This window comes from Spea bombifrons, chromosome 7, assembly GCF_027358695.1.
Source record: "Spea bombifrons isolate aSpeBom1 chromosome 7, aSpeBom1.2.pri, whole genome shotgun sequence".
Taxonomy (NCBI): domain Eukaryota; kingdom Metazoa; phylum Chordata; class Amphibia; order Anura; family Pelobatidae; genus Spea; species Spea bombifrons.
In genome coordinates, this window is record NC_071093.1 from 44,314,161 (window position 1) to 44,337,695 (window position 23,535).

Consider the following 23,535-nt stretch of genomic DNA (forward strand, 5'->3'; position numbering starts at 1 on the left):
CGTCTCCTTTGACTTTTTGGCTCGGTAATTTACGTGCCCAACGAGTTATTGATGCTACCGATGTGTTTAAAGATCGCAGATGAAGAGAAGAGGTCTATTCGAGTCCTCGATAGAATCCTCCCCTGCCCAAGACAAACCAAAACGTTCTTGTATAATTTAAGTATAAACAGAATCACTTAACGTTCACAAATGTTTGTCTGAATGTATTTTCTGAGCTCGAGTGATATCATATCTATCAGGTCTGGACTGGTTCATCGGCTGAAGTTTGCTCCAGGCTCTAAGTCCGTAAAAGTTGACCTTTTTTTTTGTATGGTCGGATCTGCTTTTTGTGCCTCCTTAAATGAAATTTTAGCCCCTTAATTATAATCGGGGCAGGCATGCACTCATTGCATTCCATCAAAGGCATCATGAAATCACCCAGTCGGGTCACATCTGTGTACCAAGTAAACCTGGGAACTCTCTGGGTTTGACTTGGGGTCTTCGGGAGAAGATCATGGTCACTGGATGACTTTCCTCTTTCTCTGGGCCGAGGAATGGTGTTTAGCCACGCCCACTCCCTGCCCCTACTTACTAGTTTAACCGCCACATATGCCTAGCCCCACCCATCACTAAGCCACTCCCCCAGATAAGATAAATAACATAATTTTGTTTAATACATCAATTTTCAGGGAATGCTTCATTGCCACGTGACACAAGTTCCTGAGTTGTTTTTATGAGATTAAAAACTTCAGAGGAAACAATAAAATAGTGGAATGGAATTATAGTTGACAACATATATTTTAAACAGGATAATTCTCAACAATGACCTATAATTCTTTTTAAATAAAGTAAAAACACTTAGGTGATAAATTATAGAGAGAATTCTAAAAACACACAAAAACACCAAAACCTGTCACATTAGCTAAAAATATCGTATCACAAATTATAATAATAAGATTATACATGAATGTTAATGATCTCTCCGTGTCAACGTGAAATGGTGTAAAAAATGGTAAAATTTACACATATAAATAATATAAAAGGGAAGGGTGACACCTGCAGGACATTAAAGAAATTTCATATCACCATACCTGGAAACTCTGAATTACGCCCGGAGATCCCGGGAGGAGCTCCGACACCCGAATCCTTCGGGTCCTGCGACGTCGGCTTGAACGGCCACCGGCATCAGAACGACGTCAATGGGGGGCTCTGGCTAGCAGATGGTGATGACATAAGTGCGGCCAACGGCTGGATATGCGCAACCGATCCTCACTATACATTTTATGCTCGTGACGGCCATGTATGTGGCATTGTTGCCGCTTCTCCGAAGCCTGAATCCTTGAGGCTGCATGAGCCGGGTCCTGATGCCCCACTCCCTGCTCATTTGCCCTTTATATGGCGGGGGGCCACGACATCAGCGGGAAAGCCAGCAATGTCAACAGGTAGTCCTGGATGCATCCCGCAAGGGGGGGGGGTGTCCCGGCAGCTGGAGCCTAAAAGTTCCCAGGTATGGATACCAAATAACGATAGGAGCCAAAACACAAATTGGGAGTCTTATATATGATCACAGCGGTGGGGGAATAGGAAGCCGTCCGCACTTTACCCTGACGATCTGCCCCTTGGGGCAAAAACCTTGAGAGTTACCAGGTGTTCTGACATGAGGGGGGTAGAGTACATTGCATTTGGTGGAATAAAAAGAAACTGTATTCGTAATAAAGTGTCACCAGAAATAAACAAAGAAAACATGTTTGAGCCCGCTTAATATCACTGAATTTCCTGAAACGAGCCTTCTTCCAGGTATGAGGGTATGGCAGGGTTCTACAGCCCTAAAAGCCCCAATAATACCGGTATGTATAGAAACAGCAGGGAATGGCTTCAAAAATTCAATTGTGTTAATAAAATGCAGGGCATGTAGAGAAATTCAGGTTTTAGAACAAAAAATATATAGATTACGTAACATCTGTGGGTTTTAGTACAAATATATTTGAAGAAGCCTGGTAACTGCTCTGCGATCTTTCAAATCGTCAACTTCCTGTCTGCTGTTGGCGCTTAACTTCGCATTCCGTGTTCGCGCTGGAGTTTTGGTCCGTCCTCCTCGCCGTAGCTGGTGGTTGCTATGCACGGAGCATCCCCTAGTTACGGCCTCCTACTCGCGCCCGGCTCTGTGAGGTGCTCTCCGCCTCGCTTGGTTATTGAATCTCCGGTCTCCGTTCACGGTGTCCGCCATGGCTTCCAGTCCCAGCGTCTTCTTGCTGAACGTTACCGGGCAGATTGAGAGCGCCGAGGTGAGGCCTGGTCCCCCGGCCTCGGGATGGTATACCGGGAAGGGATTCTCAGTGACCCTATCCAGCTCTAACTACCCCACCACAGGGAGATTAGAGCGGCAGGGGGACTTCTAGATCATAAATGTGAGCTCTTCTGCCAAAAAACCTGCAGACTACTGCATTGAATATATATACATATCTTCCGTATGGGCTCTTTGTGTGTGTTTAGGGTCCCAAATCACAGGACACCTTTTAGTTTTGCCTCTGTATTTCCACAATTTATGGTAAAACTATTTTTGCTTCCAAAATACACATCTTTAGCCCCAAATGGTCCCTATTCTCCCATTCTTAACCCTTTCCAGGCTGTCTAACGTGTATATATATATATTTTTTTTTGGGTTTTCTTTTGCTGTATGTTTTGTGTTTAATGTTTGCTTTCTGGCTTTTCAAGTTTCCAGAATTTGACGAGCTCTACTGCAAGTACTGCTTTTTCTACGGGCACGACTGGGCCCCGACCTCGGTAAGTTCTCTTTGTCCATGTTGTGATATTTTGTGAATTCTTTCAGCAAATTTACTTTGACCTGGACTGGCCATCTGGCACACCGGGCAAATGACTGGCCCCGTACATGCCCCGTTTTTAATGGGCCGGTCTGGCTCTGTAGATGCCCCGCTTTTATTGGGCCAGTTGGTCCTCTGATCTGCTCTAACTAGCTTAAACTATACAGAGGTCGGTGCTGTTGCAACACAGACATACATTGTAGCTCCCATCTGGCCACCTAGCATCGCCCGGTGGGTATTCAAGTAAGCTGGATGGGTGACCACACCTCTGGCCCTGCCTACTTCTGGGTGGCCCCAGCCACTTCTGGGGCCAGTCCCATCTCCCATCACAATGTTAACACAGGTGCCTTGGTTTGGATACCTGAAATGTTGGGGGGGTATGTAATGTTTGGGGTAACTTAAGGGAATAGTTCCCGTACCCACTTTTATAGTAAGAAAAGGAAATGAAAGGGAGTACAGTAGTGTAATGTAGATAATAGGAGTTACTGTCCAATCAGTACATTGTGGGTGGGGCCATCCTGCTATACATCTGACAGCAAACAATATACGAGTGTTCACGAAACAACACTGACCATCATAGTGAATAACATTTTTATGGTTTGGATTTTTTTTCGTTTAGTTTACTGGAAATACTTTGTGTTTCTCTGACAAGTCTTTGAAAACAAAGCTAAGTATTAAGAGAATGTCCCCAAGAAAAAAGAAAGTGAACACTGGAAGGGATCATGCATATCTCATTGTACTGCACTGCGTAATCTGATGGCGCTATATCAATTAATAATTAATAATAATAGGGATGAGCAGGCTTTAAAATGATTCATAAATGACAATTTATCTTCCTTTACTAGGGGTGGTACATCTTGACCAAAGGTCCAAAATCTGAATTTCATGTGAAAAGAAAAAAACCCACATTTGAACTTACTAAGAATTGATTTATTGATATCATATAATGTAATTAAAGTAAAAAAAGTAAAATGATTGTGAAGTTCAGAATTGTACCACTAGGTGTCACCCCATGACCAGATTCCTCATAGACATCCATAAACCCATTAAAAACAATGAATTGTGAGCTGTACATGTACGGACTTTGTCACGAAGGGGTTAAATTGTTGTGATGTCCCCGTTGAAACTGTATGGGGATGTTCTGTATAATACCCTCCCTAAATGCTTTTGCCCCTTTTCCCACAAGGGAGTATAATGTTGCTGTAAGGGGGTTTCAGATGTACCCACAACATTGTTACTGCATTTACTTGTATACAACCTATGATCGTCACACCTTCTTATACTTCTTTTTGCAGGGGATTGAAGAAGGCATATCTCAGATCACCTCCAAAAACCAAAGTGCGCAGCAGACCCTAGTATGGAATTTCCCAATCGAGATCACTTTTAAAAGCACCAACCCGTTTGGCTGTAAGTACATCAAATTAGATGATGTAAAACTGGGCCAATCATCACTACCAACAATGGATTATTTGCAGGTTAAAATATGGATAATATTTTTCTTTTTTTGCGGAACCGGTCATAAAATTTCTGTACGACCTTTAAGACAAAGAATCATTCAGGTGAAGCCAACCATGTAATGTATAGGAAATAGCCTCTACGTTCCAAGTATTCCATTACCAAGAATTTCCATCATGATAGTATTCCTGGGTGTGATTTGTCCTGTCTGGTCAGAGATGACCTCTCCGCTGTGGTGAATAAATCAAAACCCATGTACTGCCGTTTACAGGTTAACGTAAGCCTGCCTTATGTGTATACCGTGGTAGCAGCTTAGCTTCCTTTTCTCAGGATTTGCATGATTATTCCTCCCCATTAAGTTCTCCCCTATTGTTAAGTTGCTGATTGCTGCCAGTTGGCCCAGACAGCCTTTGTAAGGGTTTGAAACTATAGAGAAGAGCGAGGACTTAAGAGCAGGACATCGATGAGATAGTCCGTATTTTAATATCAGATATGTTCTACACAATCCCAATGATTATCAAACAAAATGCAGAAACTATCGTTTATGTTAAAAGTTAACGTTATACCCCTTTAAATAAAATTTCACTTTAAATTACTCTAGATTATCGGTCGCGTCTGTCTTTGAATCTGTTGGCCCGTATATTATTGGCACATTTCAGACTGTAAGTGTTCTTATCATGGCTCAATCCTTTTACTTCTTTCCTTGTGCTGAATTCAAAATTCTGTTAGTTGAAAATGGTCATAAATGGTGCGACCCCTAAATGCATGCTGTCAGATACGCTTAATACCTGCTTCTCGATATTAGTTACAAAACATTTTAATGGGGGAATTGTAATAGTTTAAGTGTGTACTTTTTAATAGAATTGCTGCTACTTTATTAGCATTTTTTAAAAGAGTAGCATAAAAAATAATGAAATACTTTCCTTTGGGAGAAGCTGCAGCAGAAATCTAAAAACATTTTTGAAGCGGCCAATCAGTAGCAGGAAAGAACTCCCGTTGAAATCAATGTACATGAGCACAGAGGGGTCTCCTTAGACCTCCTGGAACGGTCACCATGCCAACGCTGGAGTTGGAGTAAGAGTGCAGATGATGGCAGGAGCGTCCTTTTAAGTGTTATTTTTCTTTATTATTATTATTTTTATTTATTTTAAAGATTTTATGCGCGCATAACTCCATGATGAAAGAATTTCCGGTAGCTCTTGGACGCAGTCATATAACTTTCTTTAAGGTAAATGTTCTGTCTCCAAAGTGGGATCTGATACTTTATAAAGATCTAAGATTACGTATTCTTTAGATTTTATTGTTTGCAGACTGTGCGTCCGGACAGAGAGCTTATTTTCTACCTAAATAACAATTCTACTCGCCGATTATTTGAAAAACGAGGACGGTCTCTGCTGATGCTCAGTTTGTGAAGAGTAAAAGCTAAAAAAAACTTTTAAAACTTAGATCTAGAAAAACCATCTTGTTTTCTGGATACGGGGAAGTCTAGAAGCTGAAGCTCTGAGCGGTTGAAGTGCGGATTTTATTGATCGGGTGTTTAAAGTACTTTTGTACTTTTTTACGGTATAAAAGAAGTATCTGCAGACTATTAGTTTAGAATGTAGAAGCTTGCTATGATATGAATAATTGTATAATTTAACTAACTTAAATTATTATGAAAGTAAATTAATTCCAGGGCTATTTACAGTACAATAATATACCCCCCCCCCGTGCCATGTACAGTAATGTTGGTCGGTGGCAAAAACCCGGTTTTATCTAATTTTGTCCTAGTAACCTCCCTTTATCTGCAGACCCGGAGCTGCCGTTGCTGTCAGTCATGTGACACCACACTGAGCTGATGCTTTATGGCAATGCTAATTAAGTCCCTTTTATTAGTCAGAGTGTCTGCTGAGTGATTAAGACTGAGCCATTCTATTGTTCCCACAAGCAGTATGATAAGGAGAATCATACAAATGGCTGATATGCAGCTACCTGAAAACATTATATTATGGGGGCAAAAACTACAACGGAGGTAAAAAGCTGCTTAACTTTTTTTTTTTGTCTTTATTATAATTTTACAAGAAAAACCAATTTCCAATTTTAGAAATGGTTTAAGGTGAAATACTGCTTTAGAAAATGTTTGTATTTATTATGCGCTGACAGATGTACTCAGCCGTTTACAGTATAATAAAGTGCGGACACGCAATACATATGTGGGCAGCGGGTATGAATGCGTTGGAGGTGTATGAGGATGAGGATGGTGAATAAGAGGACTGAGTTACTGTTATATACATGATTGTGGATAAATGACAAGCTTTGCAAATTATGACCATAAAAAAAGAGAGACTGACCAGTCCTGGCTCACTTTTTAGATTCAGGAGCCGTATATCTATCCCATCCATGTTTGAATACCCTCACTGTATTACCCTCTACCACTTCTGCTGGGAGGCTGTTCCACTTATCTCCCACCCTCTCAGTAAAGTAAAACTTCCTCCCATTCCATCTGACCCTCTAGTGTTAGATTCCAGTCTCTTGTTGTAACTTTTCTCCTCCCTGCTGTACTTTGTTAAACCTCTTTATGTATTTAAACGTCTCTTTTTTACAGCAGACATGTCTCTTTTTTTCATTTGCCAGCCTGACGATCATCCGACATCCTGCAAATTTTTAGAGGCTATTAAGCCGCGTGTATGACGGCAGTATGATTTTTTTTTTCCCCTTGAGGTATAACTGCAAATGTTTATTCCTCTCGCCGAAGCCTTCTCTCTATCCCGCTAAGTATCAACGTTTTATCGATGCTGCAAAAGACTTGCCTTAAGTGACTGATTCCATGTAATGCGATCGTAACACGGCGCTAAGTGAACGTCGCACAATTTACCAAAAACATTCACTTTTTCCCTTTATTATTTTGAACCTGTGTCGAAGCACGGTGTCCGTGTTATACAAGCTCCCGAGGTGTGGTGAGGCATCAAGCCCGGCGTCTCTCGTGCATCATTTATTCGGAGGCCCTGCTGTAAATAATTAGCTTAAATAATGTGTTACAATAACCGCGTTATCTACCAACAACAGCAACTGGACTAGAAGTTGGCATTAATTCACTCCCTTGACGTAAATTCTGCTGTATAAATATATATATAAATGTACATATGGGTGCCTCGTGACTTCAAATCAATTAGTTGAAGTGAAAATGTAATATTGTTCACCCGTAGATTTATTTCTTCACCCGCCATTGGTCTGGATTCAGTTGTTGAAACAAAATCCTTTCATGGGCCTCTTCGGAGACGTATCGGGGTCAGATTCATTAAATGAGATAAAATATTTAGCTGTGTTTTTTTCCCCCCGTTGCTCTTTGTTGGAGGGTCGGTAATCGATTAGTCGCAATAGATTTGGCTCGGTATCGGAAATGGAATCCAGCTCCTTGCCTCCGTTTAAAGGACGTTTCTAAAGATTTGCCCGTTCCTTTTTTCGAGATCCATTTTGTAGACATAGGCAGTAGCGTTGCTGCGGTGAATTCATTTATTTCATTACCGGGGCTGGGGGGGTAACAAGCATGTGCCGCGCCGTTGGGTGAGGCGTTGACCTGGTGGCTCTTCTTGGCGGGCCCGAAGCCGTCTAAGCCCGTGTTTGCCGATGTGATGGTTTTTTGTGCTGGAGAGCGGACTGCCGTGTGACACCGGTCCATGTTTTCTATTTCCAGGGCCGCAGATCGTGTTGAGTGTCTATGGGCCGGACGTCTTTGGGAATGATGTGGTGAGGGGATACGGTGCGGTTCATCTACCGTTTACACCTGGCAGGTAAGTTGAGCGATCTTCTTCGTATCCCATCATGCATCTTTCCATAAATGCTTCCTTTCTGTGCCGTTATTCCTTCCTATTTAGACCTTACGCCTCTGTCTCTGCTTACTGTCTTCTTCCTCCATATAGCCGCTATTATACAGGATGATATCCCCCTGCCTTTTATATTAAATCTCCACCTCGTGCCGTCATCCATTATTCTCGTCCTTCCTGAATAACAGCAGGGGGATTTCACTGACCCCAAATTTAGCAGGACTGCTCGGAAGATACATCACATATTTTCTTGAGTTTCTAGTGATCTCCAGTATTTCTAGAAGAATCTCTGACTTGATAAGAAAGGACAGGCATGCGTTTCACCTGAAATCATCAAATACAAAGACATCTCTCAATCAAGATACCAAAAAAAAGTGCTAAAAAGTGAAAATAACACATTTCTTCAAGTCAAAAACTGATAAACTTGTACCTATAGCTCCTGTTTCAATCATCATACAGTTTATCCCACCCCCACCTCCCTCTAGATTGTAAGCTCCTTTGAGAAACTTCTGTAAGTCCAAATTTTCCTGTGATCTACGCCCCTTATGTCATGTCCTGTTTGCTCATTGTACAGCACTGCAGAATATGACGGCGCTATAAATAATATCTAATAAAATAATATAATTTATAATAAATAATGTTATTAGCCAAAATTTTCACTTAAATACTTATATTATGAAGGATTCTGAGCTCCCTACAGGATCTATAAAAGGTGTAATATGCCTGAAATAGAGACCTAGATAGCCTTTCATGAAATGTGACACTTTAAAAAAAAAATAATTTCTTTTTTTCTTCCTCTTTGTAAGTGCTTATTGGCCCTGACCATCCAATGTTCTCCTGGAGAAAGCCTGCCGTGACGTCCCAATTTGTTCAGTTATTCACAGCGACTTAAAAAACATTTTTCTGACCAGAATTAATTTCCCTCCGTGTTTTACACAGCGCCTCGCATCAGAATTGATCGAATCGTAATTATTTCTGGAACGCGTTTTTCCGACCTCTCTGCTGGTTCGTTATATAGTAGCCTTTTCGATCATCGTGCTGATGGAGTTGGAATTTCTTTTTTTATTATTCTACTTTTTTTTTTTCCTGACGTTACTGTTTTAAGCCGAAGTGGCAAAGCTGAAAAGCTAATTATTAGACTTTACATAAAAAAAACTAAAATAATCAAGCGGTAACTGGCAAATAGAAAAGTGCAGGGAAGATTTTGGCAAGCCACAGAAGGCAAAATACTTCATTTTAATTGCATTTTAATATATTATTTTTTTTTTACCCTATAACCAAAAAAAAGAACGGATCCAAAGTAAGTCTCCATGGTTTCCGTCACTGAAACATTCCGTGAAGATACAACTGGAAAAGTATTTAGAAAGAACGAGCAGCTTTTGTTCTTCCTCCCGGCTTAAGTACTGGGGGTTAGGTCTCTAATTTGTACGTTACACTTTAGGATTGGCTTGTTGTTACTTTCGTGCCATGGTTGCCCCCCGGGAATGCCATGGGCATCTTTGATATTTGTTTGGTTGACCATCAACCGGATTGTGGAGTAGAAGGACCATCAGCTCAGTGTGCTTTACAAAGATAACACCGGTTTACGGCGGAAGGCTCTCCATTCCACAAATACTACAGGCCCACCCTCAAAAACAAGTCAATCCGGTAGATATTACGGAGAAAACATTGTGGGAATGATAGAAAATCAGCACTGGCCATGGCAGACGCCACAAACCTTCAGCCATAGACACTTACTCTTCAAAGGCTCTACATGCACAAAATCCATTCCTAAGCCGCTACCTAATGAGTTTTAATTTTAAATCTGGCCCTAATACCGATCCTAAGCACTCTTGTAGCCATCGCGCGTGCCCCCCCTAAACCTCGGAGCCGTTCGCACTTTACCCGGGTTCCGGGCACTGTTGGGGCATTATGGGCGATGAGCGGTTTCAGTCCGTGTGGCTCGTGCGCGTTTTCCCAGCTAAACTCCGACCCTGTATCTCACTTAATACTTGAATTACAACCAAGATCTTTGCGTGTTAAGTACCGGCCGTACACGTGTCTCTGCTGTGTCCGTCGCTCTCGTGGTATTAGGGTTACACGGATTGTATTTTCTGCGGCTTTGGCATTTTGGGGTCCTTGTACATTAGTGAGGACCCCGCATCGGCTTATGACGACACGTTATGATCATGTTGCCATTCTGCCCATCGTTAAAAAGAAAAAAATATATATAAAATAGTCTGAAATTAGGTAGAATCTTCAAAAATTGATTAAAACAAAAAAAGAGAGATTCCAATTTTGTTGAGCACCCTCATGTCATTTGGTTCTTATTCATTAACGTCATCTTGTTTTTGTTTCTTCCTCCAGACATAAAAAAACGATCCCCATGTTTGTTCCGGAGTCCTCGTCCAAGCTACAAAAGTTCACGAGGTAAAGTCAAGTTATTACGCAAGTCAAACAGATTCCTCCCCGCGCCGGTTCTGTCGGAGCCGGTGACACATCGTGCAAACATCTCGACCCCTCGCTTCCCCGTCTTCTCCCTCGCTATCCGAGTTAAATCCGGTACAGAAATGGCTTTTTGTGCCGTCTGTTACTTTTTGTTCCTTTTTATAACGAAATTATTTAAAGGAACGTCCAAGGCCACGAGCAAAAAAATGCCGGATACAGTCGGCTTTCAGTACATTTTTTAATTGTCAAAAAATACAAGAGAAGCTCGCGCTCCAATGTCATCGGGGAGCAATGAAGAAACGTAAAGGGTGTATTTTACCCACTTTGGGGTTTTTCAACACCATAAAAGCCCATTCTGAAGGGGTAAGTCGCAAGGAACCGAGTAATGTGATAGAACGCAGGAGAACTTTATTGTTCTAATATCATTTAGCAAGAAGGGCTAAGCTGGCCATGTATAATGTATGAGTTAATGTTTTGAGTCATATCGCATCAAACGAGGCCAGCCGAGCCCTTGGTGCAGGAGTTGGCCCCTTAAGTTCTGGGTCACCTAATAAACCACCATGTTTGATTGACTGCCCCGGTCTTAGAGAAATCCAAGCAGCTTTGGTTGGTTCCTTGCGACTTTACCCACCGCCGGTTGCTAACAGCTCATGTGTTTTGCTAATGTCAACTCATGCATGCGCACCCTCATACCCCGACATTTCATATGGCCGAAGAGGGACACTTTCACTTTAGGGACAGGGCTTTACCAAGATGTATGTGACTTTGTGCCTCATTGCGGGGTATTTCTGTACCTGAGTGGGGTATTTAGAAGAATAATGTGTTTTTTTTTTTTTACCCCATTCAATGTATAAAGCCGTTTGCTGCTGTTTCTATACACATTATCGGGGCTTTTAGGGCCGTAGAACCCTGCGATACCCTCATACCCAGCAAACATTCTGATTTCCTAGAAAAGAGGGCCATTGGGGAAGGAGAGATTCGTCTGAGGGACTGTCCCCCCTAAATAGGGACACTTTGGAGATGCATGTATGTTTTATCCATTCCTGCACTTTATGACCTCCGCAGCACGCTGTCCGTGCCTCCAGCGCAGGCGCTTGTAGAATGCCCTGGGGTACCGGCATCTGTTGAGTCATTTGTAAATTGAAATTATTTTTATAGGACCCCTAAGATGTCAATTTGATTCCCATATCACACCAACAGCGGCCGTAGCGTCATCCGGTGATACCGTTCACTATAAAGGCTCCTTTCTTGAACGTAGGTTTTTCGATATTCTCTGTTTTATTACATTTTTTGTTAATGAATACATGACCCGTGTCATTATTTACAGAACCTTCGCGTTTTTTGTTCTCTCTCAATCTCCAAATTGACCGGCGCAGCCATTGTCACGGTAACTCCTTTTACGAGTACCCCGTTGTGCGAAGTAAATGCCTTTTCTGCCGCGAATCGCTTCCATCTTCTTGACGGTATCTGTCGCTGCTATCGATCGCCCCCCCTGGGGCTAACCTCTCCATCACCATTCCAACTGCCGGAATTTACTGGCGTGTTTCGTAATCGCCGGTCTTTAAACGGAGAAGAAGAAAAAAAACGCCAGGCAAAGTGGCGGGAAAAAAAAATGATTCCGTTCCGACTTTGTGGGATCGATGTGAAGAAAAAAAAAAAAGTACAGAAAGTTGATGTGTGAGAATTTTGAACTAATTAGCCTCATTCTGGAGACAGTATATAGTTTGGGAAAATGCCCGGTGCGTACATTTTAAAGTTCCATTATTGGCGATAATTCCAGAGCCTCATTAAAACAGCCGAGACATCTTATATTCTTCCTCCTAATAAGAGACTTTCACGCTGCCGGCTGACAGAGATTTCCGTTTCTGTTCTTTCTTTTTTTAGCAGTTTATGTGCATCTTAATTGAAAATGCGAAACTGCAGCGGAAAGGGTTTTGTCGGGGATGCTGTGTTGGCGTCTTGGAAATATTTATCTCAAATTCTGGGCTTTATAAGTTGTCTTTGGGGACGTGAGCAGAAAGAGGTGCCCGATTTCTTTTAATTATTATTTTTTTATTATTTTTACATGGAAGCCATTTATACTTAAATTGTTACCAATATAATCCACGCCTGCGGTATGGTTAGGTTTTCAGTCTGTTTGATTGGGTTGGAGGTGTTTTGTGTTGGGCTGGGAGAGCCAATCAGCTTTCACTAAACAGAAGAAGTAACTTTTAACAGGTAAATCCTGGCTGCTTTCATTGGAAAAGAGATAAAAAAACAACATATTTTATTATTATAATGCATGGTTGCATAGGTTTATTTTAAAGAGGAAGTCTTGAGCATAAGGTCCAGCACTGTGTACAGTAATATAGCCCCCCCTGGACTGTGTACAGTAATATAGCCCCCCCGTGCTGTGTACAGTAATGTAGCCCCCCCCAGGGCTGTGTACAGTAATACACTGAGCAGATGCTTTATGGCAATGCTAATGAAGTCCATTCCTCCATAGACGTCCATTAGTCAGAGAGTCCGGCTGGGTGATAAGAAAGCATTATATGAGACCCCCTTTAATTAAGTAAACTATTAAGTGTAGAATTCACCGAATTTGCTGTCCTGTCTCAGCCACTCTTAGGGGTGGAAATATTTCCATTCTCAGTGGCGCAATCACAATGACCTCATATACAAATGAATGATTTGTTCATTTGCATAAGAGGCCTGGGTTGTGATGTCACGTAACACACAGAGAATATACATCGCCTTCATCGATCGGTAGGGCTGAATGTTCTTCTCGTCTTCCTCCTGCGTCGTTTGCACTTCAGGCTCAAACAAAGGAATATTTTTGGACGCCGTAACAGAATTCCTCGCCTTTTGTTAAATGAGCCGTGTTAGATTTGATTATTTCAATCAATCGAGGAGCCGTGGAATAGAACACAATCCGTCGGCTCAGATCCCGAGCCCCTCTTCCCCCGCGAGGAGCCCTTTGTTACGTCCCCCTGGAGAGACGGGGCGCGGGGCAGTTAATGTATTTCGCTGCAGTCGCTTCTTTTCCAGCGGACCACAAGCACAATATGTCGGCGTTCTTCGTTTTATCTTCATAGCGTTACTTTATTTTCATAGCGCGGGATAATCAATTCTTTTTACTGCCAGCGATAAGGTAACAAGCCACTGGAAAAACAATTAAAGTAAGCGCGAAGTTGTAGATGGGAAGCAATTGCCATGGAAACCAGTGGACTGTCCCTACTGAATGCCTTTTTTTTTGCATCAGAATTTGATGTTTATAATTTTTTAATTTTTTTTTTTTTTGTGGTTTTACAAACTTCACAGCCCATAAATCTAAATGAACTAACATAGAAACACAGAACCTGCCGGCGGATCGGCCCCATCCGGCCCCCGTCTAGTCGCCCGTTTCTCCTGCTGTAAAGACTCAAACCTTAATCAGTCGTTGGTCCCATCTTAAGGAGCCGTATGTCTATCCCATGCACTGTATTAGCCTCTACCACTTCTGCTGGGAGGCTGTTCCACTTATCTAACGCCCTCTCAGTAAAGTAAAACTTCCTTACATTCCATCTCAGCCTCTGGCCCTCCCCGCAGCATAACCCTTCAACATTTCATCCGTATACATCAGAAAGCCGCGGACGCAGAAATTACTGTTTTTAGCTGAAAAACGTGTATCATTAGGGGCCGGGCCGCTCCCCGCACGCTGCAGAGGCTACAAAGCGCTGCTTCACGGTGGGCATCGCAGAGTGTTTGAAAAACACTGATTCTCGTAGCTTCACGCGGCGATCGTTCACGGAGTCTAAAAGACCGTTTTCTGTAAGAACCGTGATTCCGGAATCTAGACGTGCTCATCGAGACGTGAGCACAAAACCCCGCTTTTACCTGATTACAGGTTTTTTCCAACCCAGGTATATATTTTGTTGGCTGAGCGTCATGGGGGTGCCTCCACGCTGCCGATCCCTGCTATAGATATTGAATTGCTGGCCGTACACCAGCTGTCAAGCGTAAAATGACATTTTTATACCCGTTAAAGAGCCGGGCGGGGGGGGGGATGTATTGAACGCGGTTTGCGTCGGCTACCTGCGGGGTGTCCGGAGTTCTCTCTCGTGTAGTGATGAGTTTGGAAGGTAAGAGACTGAGGAATACTAACAAAAAAATATTAACGGAATTCAACACCGCGCATCCAAAGTGGGGTTTATCCCGAGTGATCCCCGAATTTCCGCATTTCATTCCCAAATCTGAGTAAGAGCCCATGATATTAAAATAGAGGGCAAGGGAGGACTGGCCCCCACTGGCCCCTTGCCTCTGCTCGTAACTCACTTCACACTAAAACACGCTACCACTCACACTAACACACGCTACCTCTCACACTAACACACGCTACCTCTCACACTAACACACGCTACCTCTCACACTAACACACGCTACCACTCACACTAACACACGCTACCACTCACACTAACACACACTCTAGCACACAGTCCCCCCTCACCTTGCCAGAAGCCTTTCCGAGGTGTGTTTTTTGTTTTTTTTGTTCCATCGCTATCAGGCCGTTGGTAAATATTAGTCCGTGTGTCCGTCTTTGGCCTTTAAAAATGTCAGGTGTTGCGCGGTGATATTTAAACCACGCGGGGACGTCAGGAATCTGTGCCGGGGCGAGAGGAAGAGCAGGAAACTTTAAAAATATAAATCCTTATAAAAAATGTATGGATCGCTGTGAAACCGGGAGCTTTCAGGTCTGTGGACTGTTGGTAAATTATTTAATTCTGCCTACAGTAAGTAATAGAATTTCCCAGGGTGGGCTCTCCGATTTCTGGGGGAGTCACTTCATGTAGTGGTGGAGGCACCAGCCCCCAAAGAGTCTTTGGTGGGTGGCAACTGGGCGTAGAGCAGGTGAAAGTGGGCGGAGAGAGGGAGTGGCCAAACCCATGTTTGCGAGGCTGGATCACAGATCACCCCCGGGGAGCGCCTCGAGTTTTCATGGAATCGCCGATATCCCTCGATGGAGCAGCCGAGGAATACCAGGCTATCACGAGGTTGCTTTCTTTTTAACAAGCCCCTGATGGAGCTGTCCCTACGGTCTGCGGAAAATTACCGATCAGACACATTTTAAAACGATTTTAGCACCCAGCGTGAAAAAGAAATCATCGCTTTGCAGTGAATTGGAGGAGCGGAGCCGTCATTAGCGAGATTAAACAGCCAGTAATACTAACCTTTTTTCCCGGAGTAACTGTATTTTGGGGGTATTGGACTGTGATTGCTACATAGATTTATCCCTTCTGATCATTCATTCATTATAAAGCTAATGTTTCAAAGTTTTACTTTACAGCGAGGGTGGTCCATAAGTTGAACAGCCTTCCGGCAGAAGAGGTAGAGTTTCATACAGTGAAGGGATAGGCATATATTGTATTATCTTGAATGTGAGACAAAAGCAAGGACTGAATAAGGTTTGACGTTTCTACAGCAGGTGGGTCGAAGGATCCTTATCGGCCGCCGCGTTCTCGGTTTCTATCGATGCTAGAGGAAGTGTCACGCAGGCGGCTTCCCGGCAATGCTTATCGTGATGGGTGTAGTCCCCGGAAGAGAATTGTGACGAGAATGGGTTAATGGTGTGATGAAGGCATGTCAGTGTAGGGGTTGATTGCAAACCGGGTAAATACCCAGCGGACCCTCACAGGCCACCCACCGGCAGCAGATATGTTATTTATCGGCTGCTGGCCTTAAAGCGCCGGGATCGATTTTAATCCCCGGCCCTGTCTAATTGCGTCTCAGGAAGGCAAACTACTTGGATTAACGTGGACTCGGTGGAGAAACGGCCGAAGCGGTTTACCAGGAGTTAATGCCTTACAGAAGCGGAGGCGAGCCAAGATGCTTAAGGCGCGTGCCGCGTTAATTACTTTCCTTTGCACGGGTTCCGTGCCATTCTCGTAACCCGTAGCGATATATGTATTTTTCGCTACTTAAAGGACCCTCCGATTTAAAGGGTCACTCGCTATTGTTTATGACATCACACGCACGAGATAAACATCAGCAATGGGTTAAGCTGGAACTTCTGCCATCAGCAACGACGACGTCTCAACCGCTGAGTTTGCATCTTAGGACATTTTCGGGAAAGTTTTGTTTTCCGGAGCGGCGCGGAGATAACCGCCACCAATTTCGGTGATGAGCCGGTGAAACATCTGCAGCGTTCCACGGGATGCCCGCCTGCCGGTCGCCGTTCTTTCCGCGGAGCTCGCATTCAAGCCTCACAATCGACCCTGATTTCATTCTTCTCCCTTTTTGTTGTTTGTGTCCAAAAAGGGATTGAGCCGACGTCCGAGCGGCTTCCATCGGAGCGAGCCGTGGGCCAGCTGTACACCCACGCGCCGGACGGACAAAGCCGAGGGTCATTACCGGCAGTTTCCCATTGTCTGCCGGGCATCGTGCCTTTCAGCGCAGAACGGGAGCTGCGCCAGCAAACTTTTGTTTTTCTTCTGAAAGACAACAAAACAAAAACTTCCAAAGTAAGGTAATCGCTCCGCTAAGATGCTCGCCTCCTCCTGTGCGTCTGCTCCCTGCGTATCGCAGATATGGACTCCAACAGGTGCGGGCTGTGTCCGTCCTTCAGCGTCAGATCATTCTGTCCAAAAAAAAGTTCCACTGTCCAAGTTTCTGATTTTTTTTTTATGAGGTCATCAAAAGTAACGTCATCATTCATGCTTCCATTTCCTGCAAGTTCTCCTCTACCCTGCGAAAATTTTCCATCGCCGAAGAATTTATTTTTGGACGGGATTTGGCCGTTCAGCTTGAGGGGCCGCATCTAAACCGACCTAAGATGGACAGCAAAATATGTTTGTTTTTTTCCTCCCCGACCAAGCCTGGACTTTTACATTATTTACAGAGAATGAATAACATTAGACAAAGATGTCTTACCGAAGGCTTTCTGATTATCCGTTTTGTTGAGCGCACGGATACCGGGGCAGATAAGCGTATATTTAAAAGCACGAGTGGATCGAGGGAAAAAGAAGGTACGGCTATCCAAAAGCCCCTGCCGAAAGAACATACCCATCTCAGATCTCTACAAACAGGACAAGCACATATAATAATCGGCGGTAGAGCAGAATCCATTTACATCGCTCAAATATTTTCGCCGGTAAATCATTCCGTGAGCGTTCTTTTAAAAGAATACATGTCAAGGGTTTAGGTGGAATGGAAGTTTTACTTTCCTGAGAGGGTGGTAAATAAGTGGAACAGCCTCCCAGCAGAGGTGGTAGAGGGTAATACAGTGAGGGGATTAAACATGCATGGGATAGACATACGGCTCCTGAATCTAAGACGAGACCAACGACTGATTAAGGTTTGAGTCTTTATAGCAGGAGAAACGGGCGACTAGATGGGGGCCGGATGGGGCCGATCTGCCGGCAGGTTCTGTGTTTCATTCTTGGAGAGTTCTATCCAATCCTAACGTGGCTGAATTTCTCACCACGGAGCTGAATCTGTGGCACCGCGTTACGTTTAACCCATTTAGGCCGCGTCTGCTCCCGCGGCTCCTATATGACATTTAAAGAGCGTCGGTGATTATAAATTCGTCTGAAAGATCCCGCCGGGCTCCGGACCCCTCGTTAGTTAAAGGCTCCCAAGAAAATATATATTTTACGGGGAAATGAATGAAATATAAATAAATGAAGCCGGATTCATGCGCTGCGGCGCGGGGGGGGTTGTTAAGCGAGGCATCCATTGAAGTTATCTTAATTTGTATGATTACGTTCCAGCCTTGATCGAGAACCCTTTGAAGTCCGCCTGCGATGCCCCTAATGATCTTCTCATTAACTCACCATTACCGACCGTTACTTTATGTTTTTTGCCTGCGCCGTGGCAGCTGGTTTGCGGTACACTGCCCGATATTTACCAAAGTATATGCTTTTCTTGTATTATGCATCTGTGCATTTTTTCTTTTTAAATTATTTTATTCACCATTTATCATATTTTTATTTCATTTTTTTTTTTTTTTTTTTTTTTTTTTACATTTTGTTTAACCCCTTAATGACAAAGCCCATACATGTACGGGCTCAAAATGCATTGTTTTCAACCAGTCGCCATACTTTGCATGACCGTCGGCGTTTAACAGGTTAAGAAAAACTATTAACTGTCGGTGCTGAGTCCATCATGTGTTTTCTGTACGATGTTTTTTCTATATGCAGCTCGGCTAATTGGAGTTTTTTTTTTTTTTTAAATGTTATTGCAAATCCGAGTATAATGTTCTCGGCAGATTACCGGCAGCTAGTCTGTAATTACGTACTTGCGAGATTCAGTAGCGCGTCGGGATGTAGAATTTATACGCCGGTAGAGAGACCGCCCCAGCCTTTAATGTACGTATAGACTGACGCAGAAGACCCTAATATGCCCCTGGGGCAGATTTTCAAAGCTTCTTCGGGTGGCAACGTTCCAGCTTCTCCCTCACAGGATATTTCTGAGAGTTCTTGAGAATGGCTGCTGAATCTTTTGATTGGATTATTATTATTATTATTATTTTATTATTTATTTTATTGGACAGCCTGGATTTCTTTGATCTTCCCCCAAAACATCACAGTCTCAGGAACGCATGCGCTCTGGCATCACGTAGATGGCTCCTGCCAAGCATGGAAGTCATACGCCGACGGGATCTCTCGTTGGCCACCGGGGAACTTTCTAAATGAGCCGCCCCTGAAACTCAACCGACTGTGTTACCCAAATGGCTGTAATACCCATCCTCGTGGAAACCCTGACTTGCCGTTATTTAAAGATACTTCTTTGAGTCACCTGTATCCAAGCAGGGATATCAACCACATCATACTGGGAGCAAAAGCACCAACTGGGATTCTTAAATATGATCACAGCGGGGGGAATAGGAAGAAATCTGCTCCAGACTGTGTGACCCCCAGAATCTGCCCCGGAGACCCTGAGCTTGGAACATTGCGCTCCCACTGAAGGTAGTTCCATTGAAATCAGTTGGAGTAGCATCAGCCTATCACATGCGTCCTAGCAAACTATCAGCCTATAGTAATAGACATTACGGGCTGCTGCTTCTCCTATTTATTGAATGGGTTATTCTGAGGGTGAAGAAGGAAGTGTACCGAGGAATGCTTCCTGCTTCCTGTAGAGGCTGCTGGGGGCGGAGCTAAAAGCCACAAACGTCTCATTTTCCTATAACTAAAGAACGCCTGAATGCAGAATGCATATGTGCGGAGGGAAAATTGGGCTGGGTTGGACCTTTAAATTCTATTAATGGTTTGAGTGCCAAGTAACAAAACAACAAATAATGAAGATCCGCCGACTGCTTCCCAGAACTCCTCTTTCTTCTTTTCCTGGAAAAATAACGGTTTTGGTTTTGAAGTGTTGTGCTAAATTCTCGGGTCGGGTTGGTTGAGTCGCGAAGGAGCATTCCTCCCGCATTTCCAAACCTCACACCTGCTGCCTTTTACTAACAAGAACATAAAAGCGGGAGACTTCTGTGCTCTCGGCGTTTGATGTTCTCCTCTTTTAACTTTTATTGTCCTTCAAAAACTGAATTGATTTGCTGTAGACTGAGAAAAAAAAACAACAAATTGGAAATAATTGGAAGATTTCTACGACATTCTGTCCCTTTCTTTAATCCCAGTGGGTTCTTTTCTATTTTAAAGATACCTTTACCACTTCTGCTGGGAGGCGGTTCCACTTATCTACCCCCTTAATAAAGTAAAAGTTGCTTCCATTCAATCTAATCTCCTGTACTTTTGTTAAATTCATTTCAGTATATAAACCGTTTGGATAAACTATACATGAGATGGCTGGATGAGCTCTCCCTGCGCATTTCGCGATATAACTTCATGATTATATGGCGATCCTACTCGGATTGTTTGAAATTGTCAGTTCCCTGAAACAAAGACTTAATACCCCATTTTGTAGCTGAAATTCACAAGATATCGGTAATGTTCCGCGGCTCCAGATTAGCTTTTTTTTATTCAAAGTAAAAAAAAAAAAATAATAAAAAAAAAAAAAGACTAAAAGGCAATTTTAAACCGACCGAAACGCTGAATAAAATGACTGATTTCGGTAATTTTGCTGCCAATTTCAGGAAAGTCAAAACTTCAGAAAAAAATACTGGAAGCCAACAAATGACTTTGAAATAGGTTGCAATTCCTGTAAATGTGCTTTTTACACGAAGCGGCGCATGTTCGCCGTCTCGGTCTGGGCTGGCATCGGGTTCCTGGCTGCTTAAGAATTTTTAGTTAGAACTTTAATCGAATGCTGGACCTCGCCGGCTTTTGGGGTATGAGGGACAGGATCTCTGAATAATTTGTGGTCTGGCAAAGGGGGTATGGAGACATAATGGGCAACCCAATGGGCGCTTATTTTTCTTCTTCTGTCCCATATATATATATATAAAAAAAATGTATTATTATTATTTATTTTATTTTTTTATTATTTATTTTTTACGGTATTTTTCCGACAATAAAACAGAAATCTAAAAAGAAGACCCATAACTGGCAAGGTTTTTGGCTATGTTTGGTCAAGGTGGATTAGGATAGATGAGGGCACGTCTTTATAGAAATAAATATAAAATAACGTCTTCATATAAATAAACTTTTACAACATAAGAAAAGTCGAGAAGATCCAAGGAGCCGGAATATGAATCCGTGTCGTGTTTTGGTGCTACCCAAGAAAGCGTTCGCTCCGAAGAGTAATGTAACCGCGATGTAACGAGGCTCTGCCCAGCTTGTTCCTTTCCATCAGAAAACCGCATGCATTTCCAAAATACTAAATATCGCTATAAATAAGACCGACGAGTCTCTCCGCGTGACTTCTCTGTCTGACCAGCCCGATCCGTCCAGGTCTGCATCTTATATTCATGTTAATGCAATAAGGATTTTGATGGAAAAGCGAAACATAATAGCAGCTGCCATTGCTTTCTGTTATTTATTGGTCCGCCGCGGGCCGCGGGGATGCATTTCTTTTACAAAGTATCGTATTGGTGATTTATTAATTCTCTTACGAATGTTCCGCCGTGTTCCCCATATTAACGCATTTATTATTATTATTATTATATTTTATTTATTAAGCACCAACAAATTTCGCAGCGCTGTGCAATTTAAATGTAACAGTTGACGCATACATAACAAATATACATTAATACCTACGGGCACATCCGGAGAAGCCGGCCCCTGAGCTGCCATCTAGCCTTATGGTTCCTGGCAGGAATGGGGGGCTTTTGAGGGTCCCGGTCCTGAGCTTACAATCTAAGGGAGTAACAAAGGTTCCATTTCAGTAATCGGATCTCTAAGGGCTCGCTGACACATAAATCAGTATTTTCTACCCACCAAATTTCTTTATAACCTAACCCGCGTTCTTTTGGTAAGAGCTAAACGGACAACGGGTCAACCGGATACCAATGTAGAGCGACGATGGTCGGTATGATTCCCCCCCCATAAGCTGTAGACGGATCGCCAGTGGATCCAAATAAAATGAGGGTGAAGAGCTTGATTATTATTGACAATGGATCTTTTTGAGGTGAGAAGGTGATGTTGGTCTACTGGTGACCAACATGAAGCTTACCGAGTCGTGTAGAACCAGGCGTATCCAGTCCTGCGACGTCATTCCTCTTGATTTCTTCCCAAGCGATCGCTCACAAAAACCTTGTGTCTCTTCCATGCCTGTGAGTGGGGTGGAAACGTTGGATTTCCACCGGCCGGCGTGGTGCGCACAACATCTCTTCCCAAAACCTCATGGTCCACGTGGAGAAGCCGGCCGCGGAAAACCCGGTCCTATTGGCGAACTTGCCATTTGCTGGAAACTCAGAGTAGGGGCAAAAACTTTTACCCCCCCTCCAGAGGTTACCCCTTTTCTGTAAAGATAAAGTGCTGCAGTGAAATCCCCATCGTCTAGAAGGCATCTGTACTCGTGTAAATAAATATTTATGCCGCTCGTGGCGTCAAAGATCCTTCCGCAAGCCACGCATTGTCACAAAAACCAGGACTAACGCAAAAAAAAAAAAACGTTTCTTTTCTATTAACCATTAGCGGTCAGTTGAAGCCCCCGCCGTTGGTCCGTATGACTTGGAATAACGCGTCATTTTTCTTTCTCTTTCAGCTGGTTTATGGGTCGTCGGCCAGAATTCACAGACCCGAAGGTCGTGGCCCAAGGAGAAGGTCGAGAAGGTGAGGCCGCGATACTTGCAGATTTTATGCATATTTGTTTTTTGTTTATTTTCATTTTTTTATTAATATTTTAAGTTTATTGAATATGGAAGCCCTTAAAAACCGCAGCATATGGTAGACTTCAGCATTCACCCGCCGAGGTCCGAGAAGCCACATTTTCTAACCTTCTGTTCCACGAATGTTTGAGAATGTAATTAAATAGTAAATTATATGATAATTAGCTCCTTATCGCGTAGGAGAATTGGGAGGGTCACCTTGGAAAAAACCATAAGTCTTCACGGAGTTAAAAGAGCAAGAAAGAGATTGTGCTGATCCATTAGACGCGCCGTACATGAAAGCTCCTTTTTGATTCATTAAGTAAAGAAATGCATGTTTAATTATAAAAGTGCCCGTTTTATGCTAGCCGCGGGTTTGTGAGTAACTCCGAGCGCAGCGCTTGCATTTCCACCACAGATAAATAACAGCGAGGGGGAAACTATTAAGTCCTCTACGGAACAGAAATGGCGACGCGTCGGGGGCCGTGCGAGAACAAACAAAAAACAAAATGAAATAAAAATAAACAATCATTTAGAGTCAGATCTCGATACTTCTTTATATACTTAAGATTGTTTCGATCTATGACATAGGAAATAAAACGGTCATCGGTTAAAATTGGTCCCATGACCGGTTGCAAAGGGTTGGATGGCAGACTTGGGCAACCTATTGCTTCCCCTGCTCTGAAAGGGTTAAACTTATTGATTGACGGAAAATGAAAGCCCTTGTAATGCTGTCCGCTTTTTCCTCGCAGTCACCCGAGTCCGTTCACAAGGATTTCTGACCGTCGCCTTCAACGTTGTGACCAAAGACCTCAATAAATTGGGCTACAATAACATTTCTCCTGCTTCTCAAACCTCTGCGATCGTTCCAAAACCATAGGAAATGCAC

At 43.2% G+C, this 23,535-nt stretch overlaps 1 protein-coding gene across 1 annotated transcript; it reads left to right on the forward strand.

Annotated features, from left to right (window-relative positions):
• The first annotated feature begins 2,106 nt into the window (after positions 1–2,106).
• B9D1 (B9 domain containing 1) lies at positions 2,107–23,535 on the forward strand. The gene is made up of 7 exons (XM_053471730.1): positions 2,107–2,264; positions 2,695–2,763; positions 4,097–4,208; positions 7,930–8,026; positions 10,406–10,468; positions 22,544–22,611; positions 23,399–23,535. The coding sequence occupies exons 1-7, from the start codon at positions 2,205–2,207 to the stop codon at positions 23,524–23,526; spliced, it is 597 nt and encodes a 198-aa protein (XP_053327705.1). The 5' UTR covers positions 2,107–2,204; the 3' UTR covers positions 23,527–23,535.

Coding starts and splice junctions, on each gene's coding strand:
- B9D1 (XM_053471730.1), top strand. CDS start 2,205: ATGGCTTCCAGTCCCAGCGTCTTCTTGCTGAACGTTACCGGGCAGATT. Junction 4,209..7,929: donor AAGCACCAACCCGTTTGGCT/GTAAGTACATCA, acceptor TTCTATTTCCAG/GGCCGCAGATCGTGTTGAGT. Junction 10,469..22,543: donor AAGCTACAAAAGTTCACGAG/GTAAAGTCAAGT, acceptor TTTCTCTTTCAG/CTGGTTTATGGGTCGTCGGC.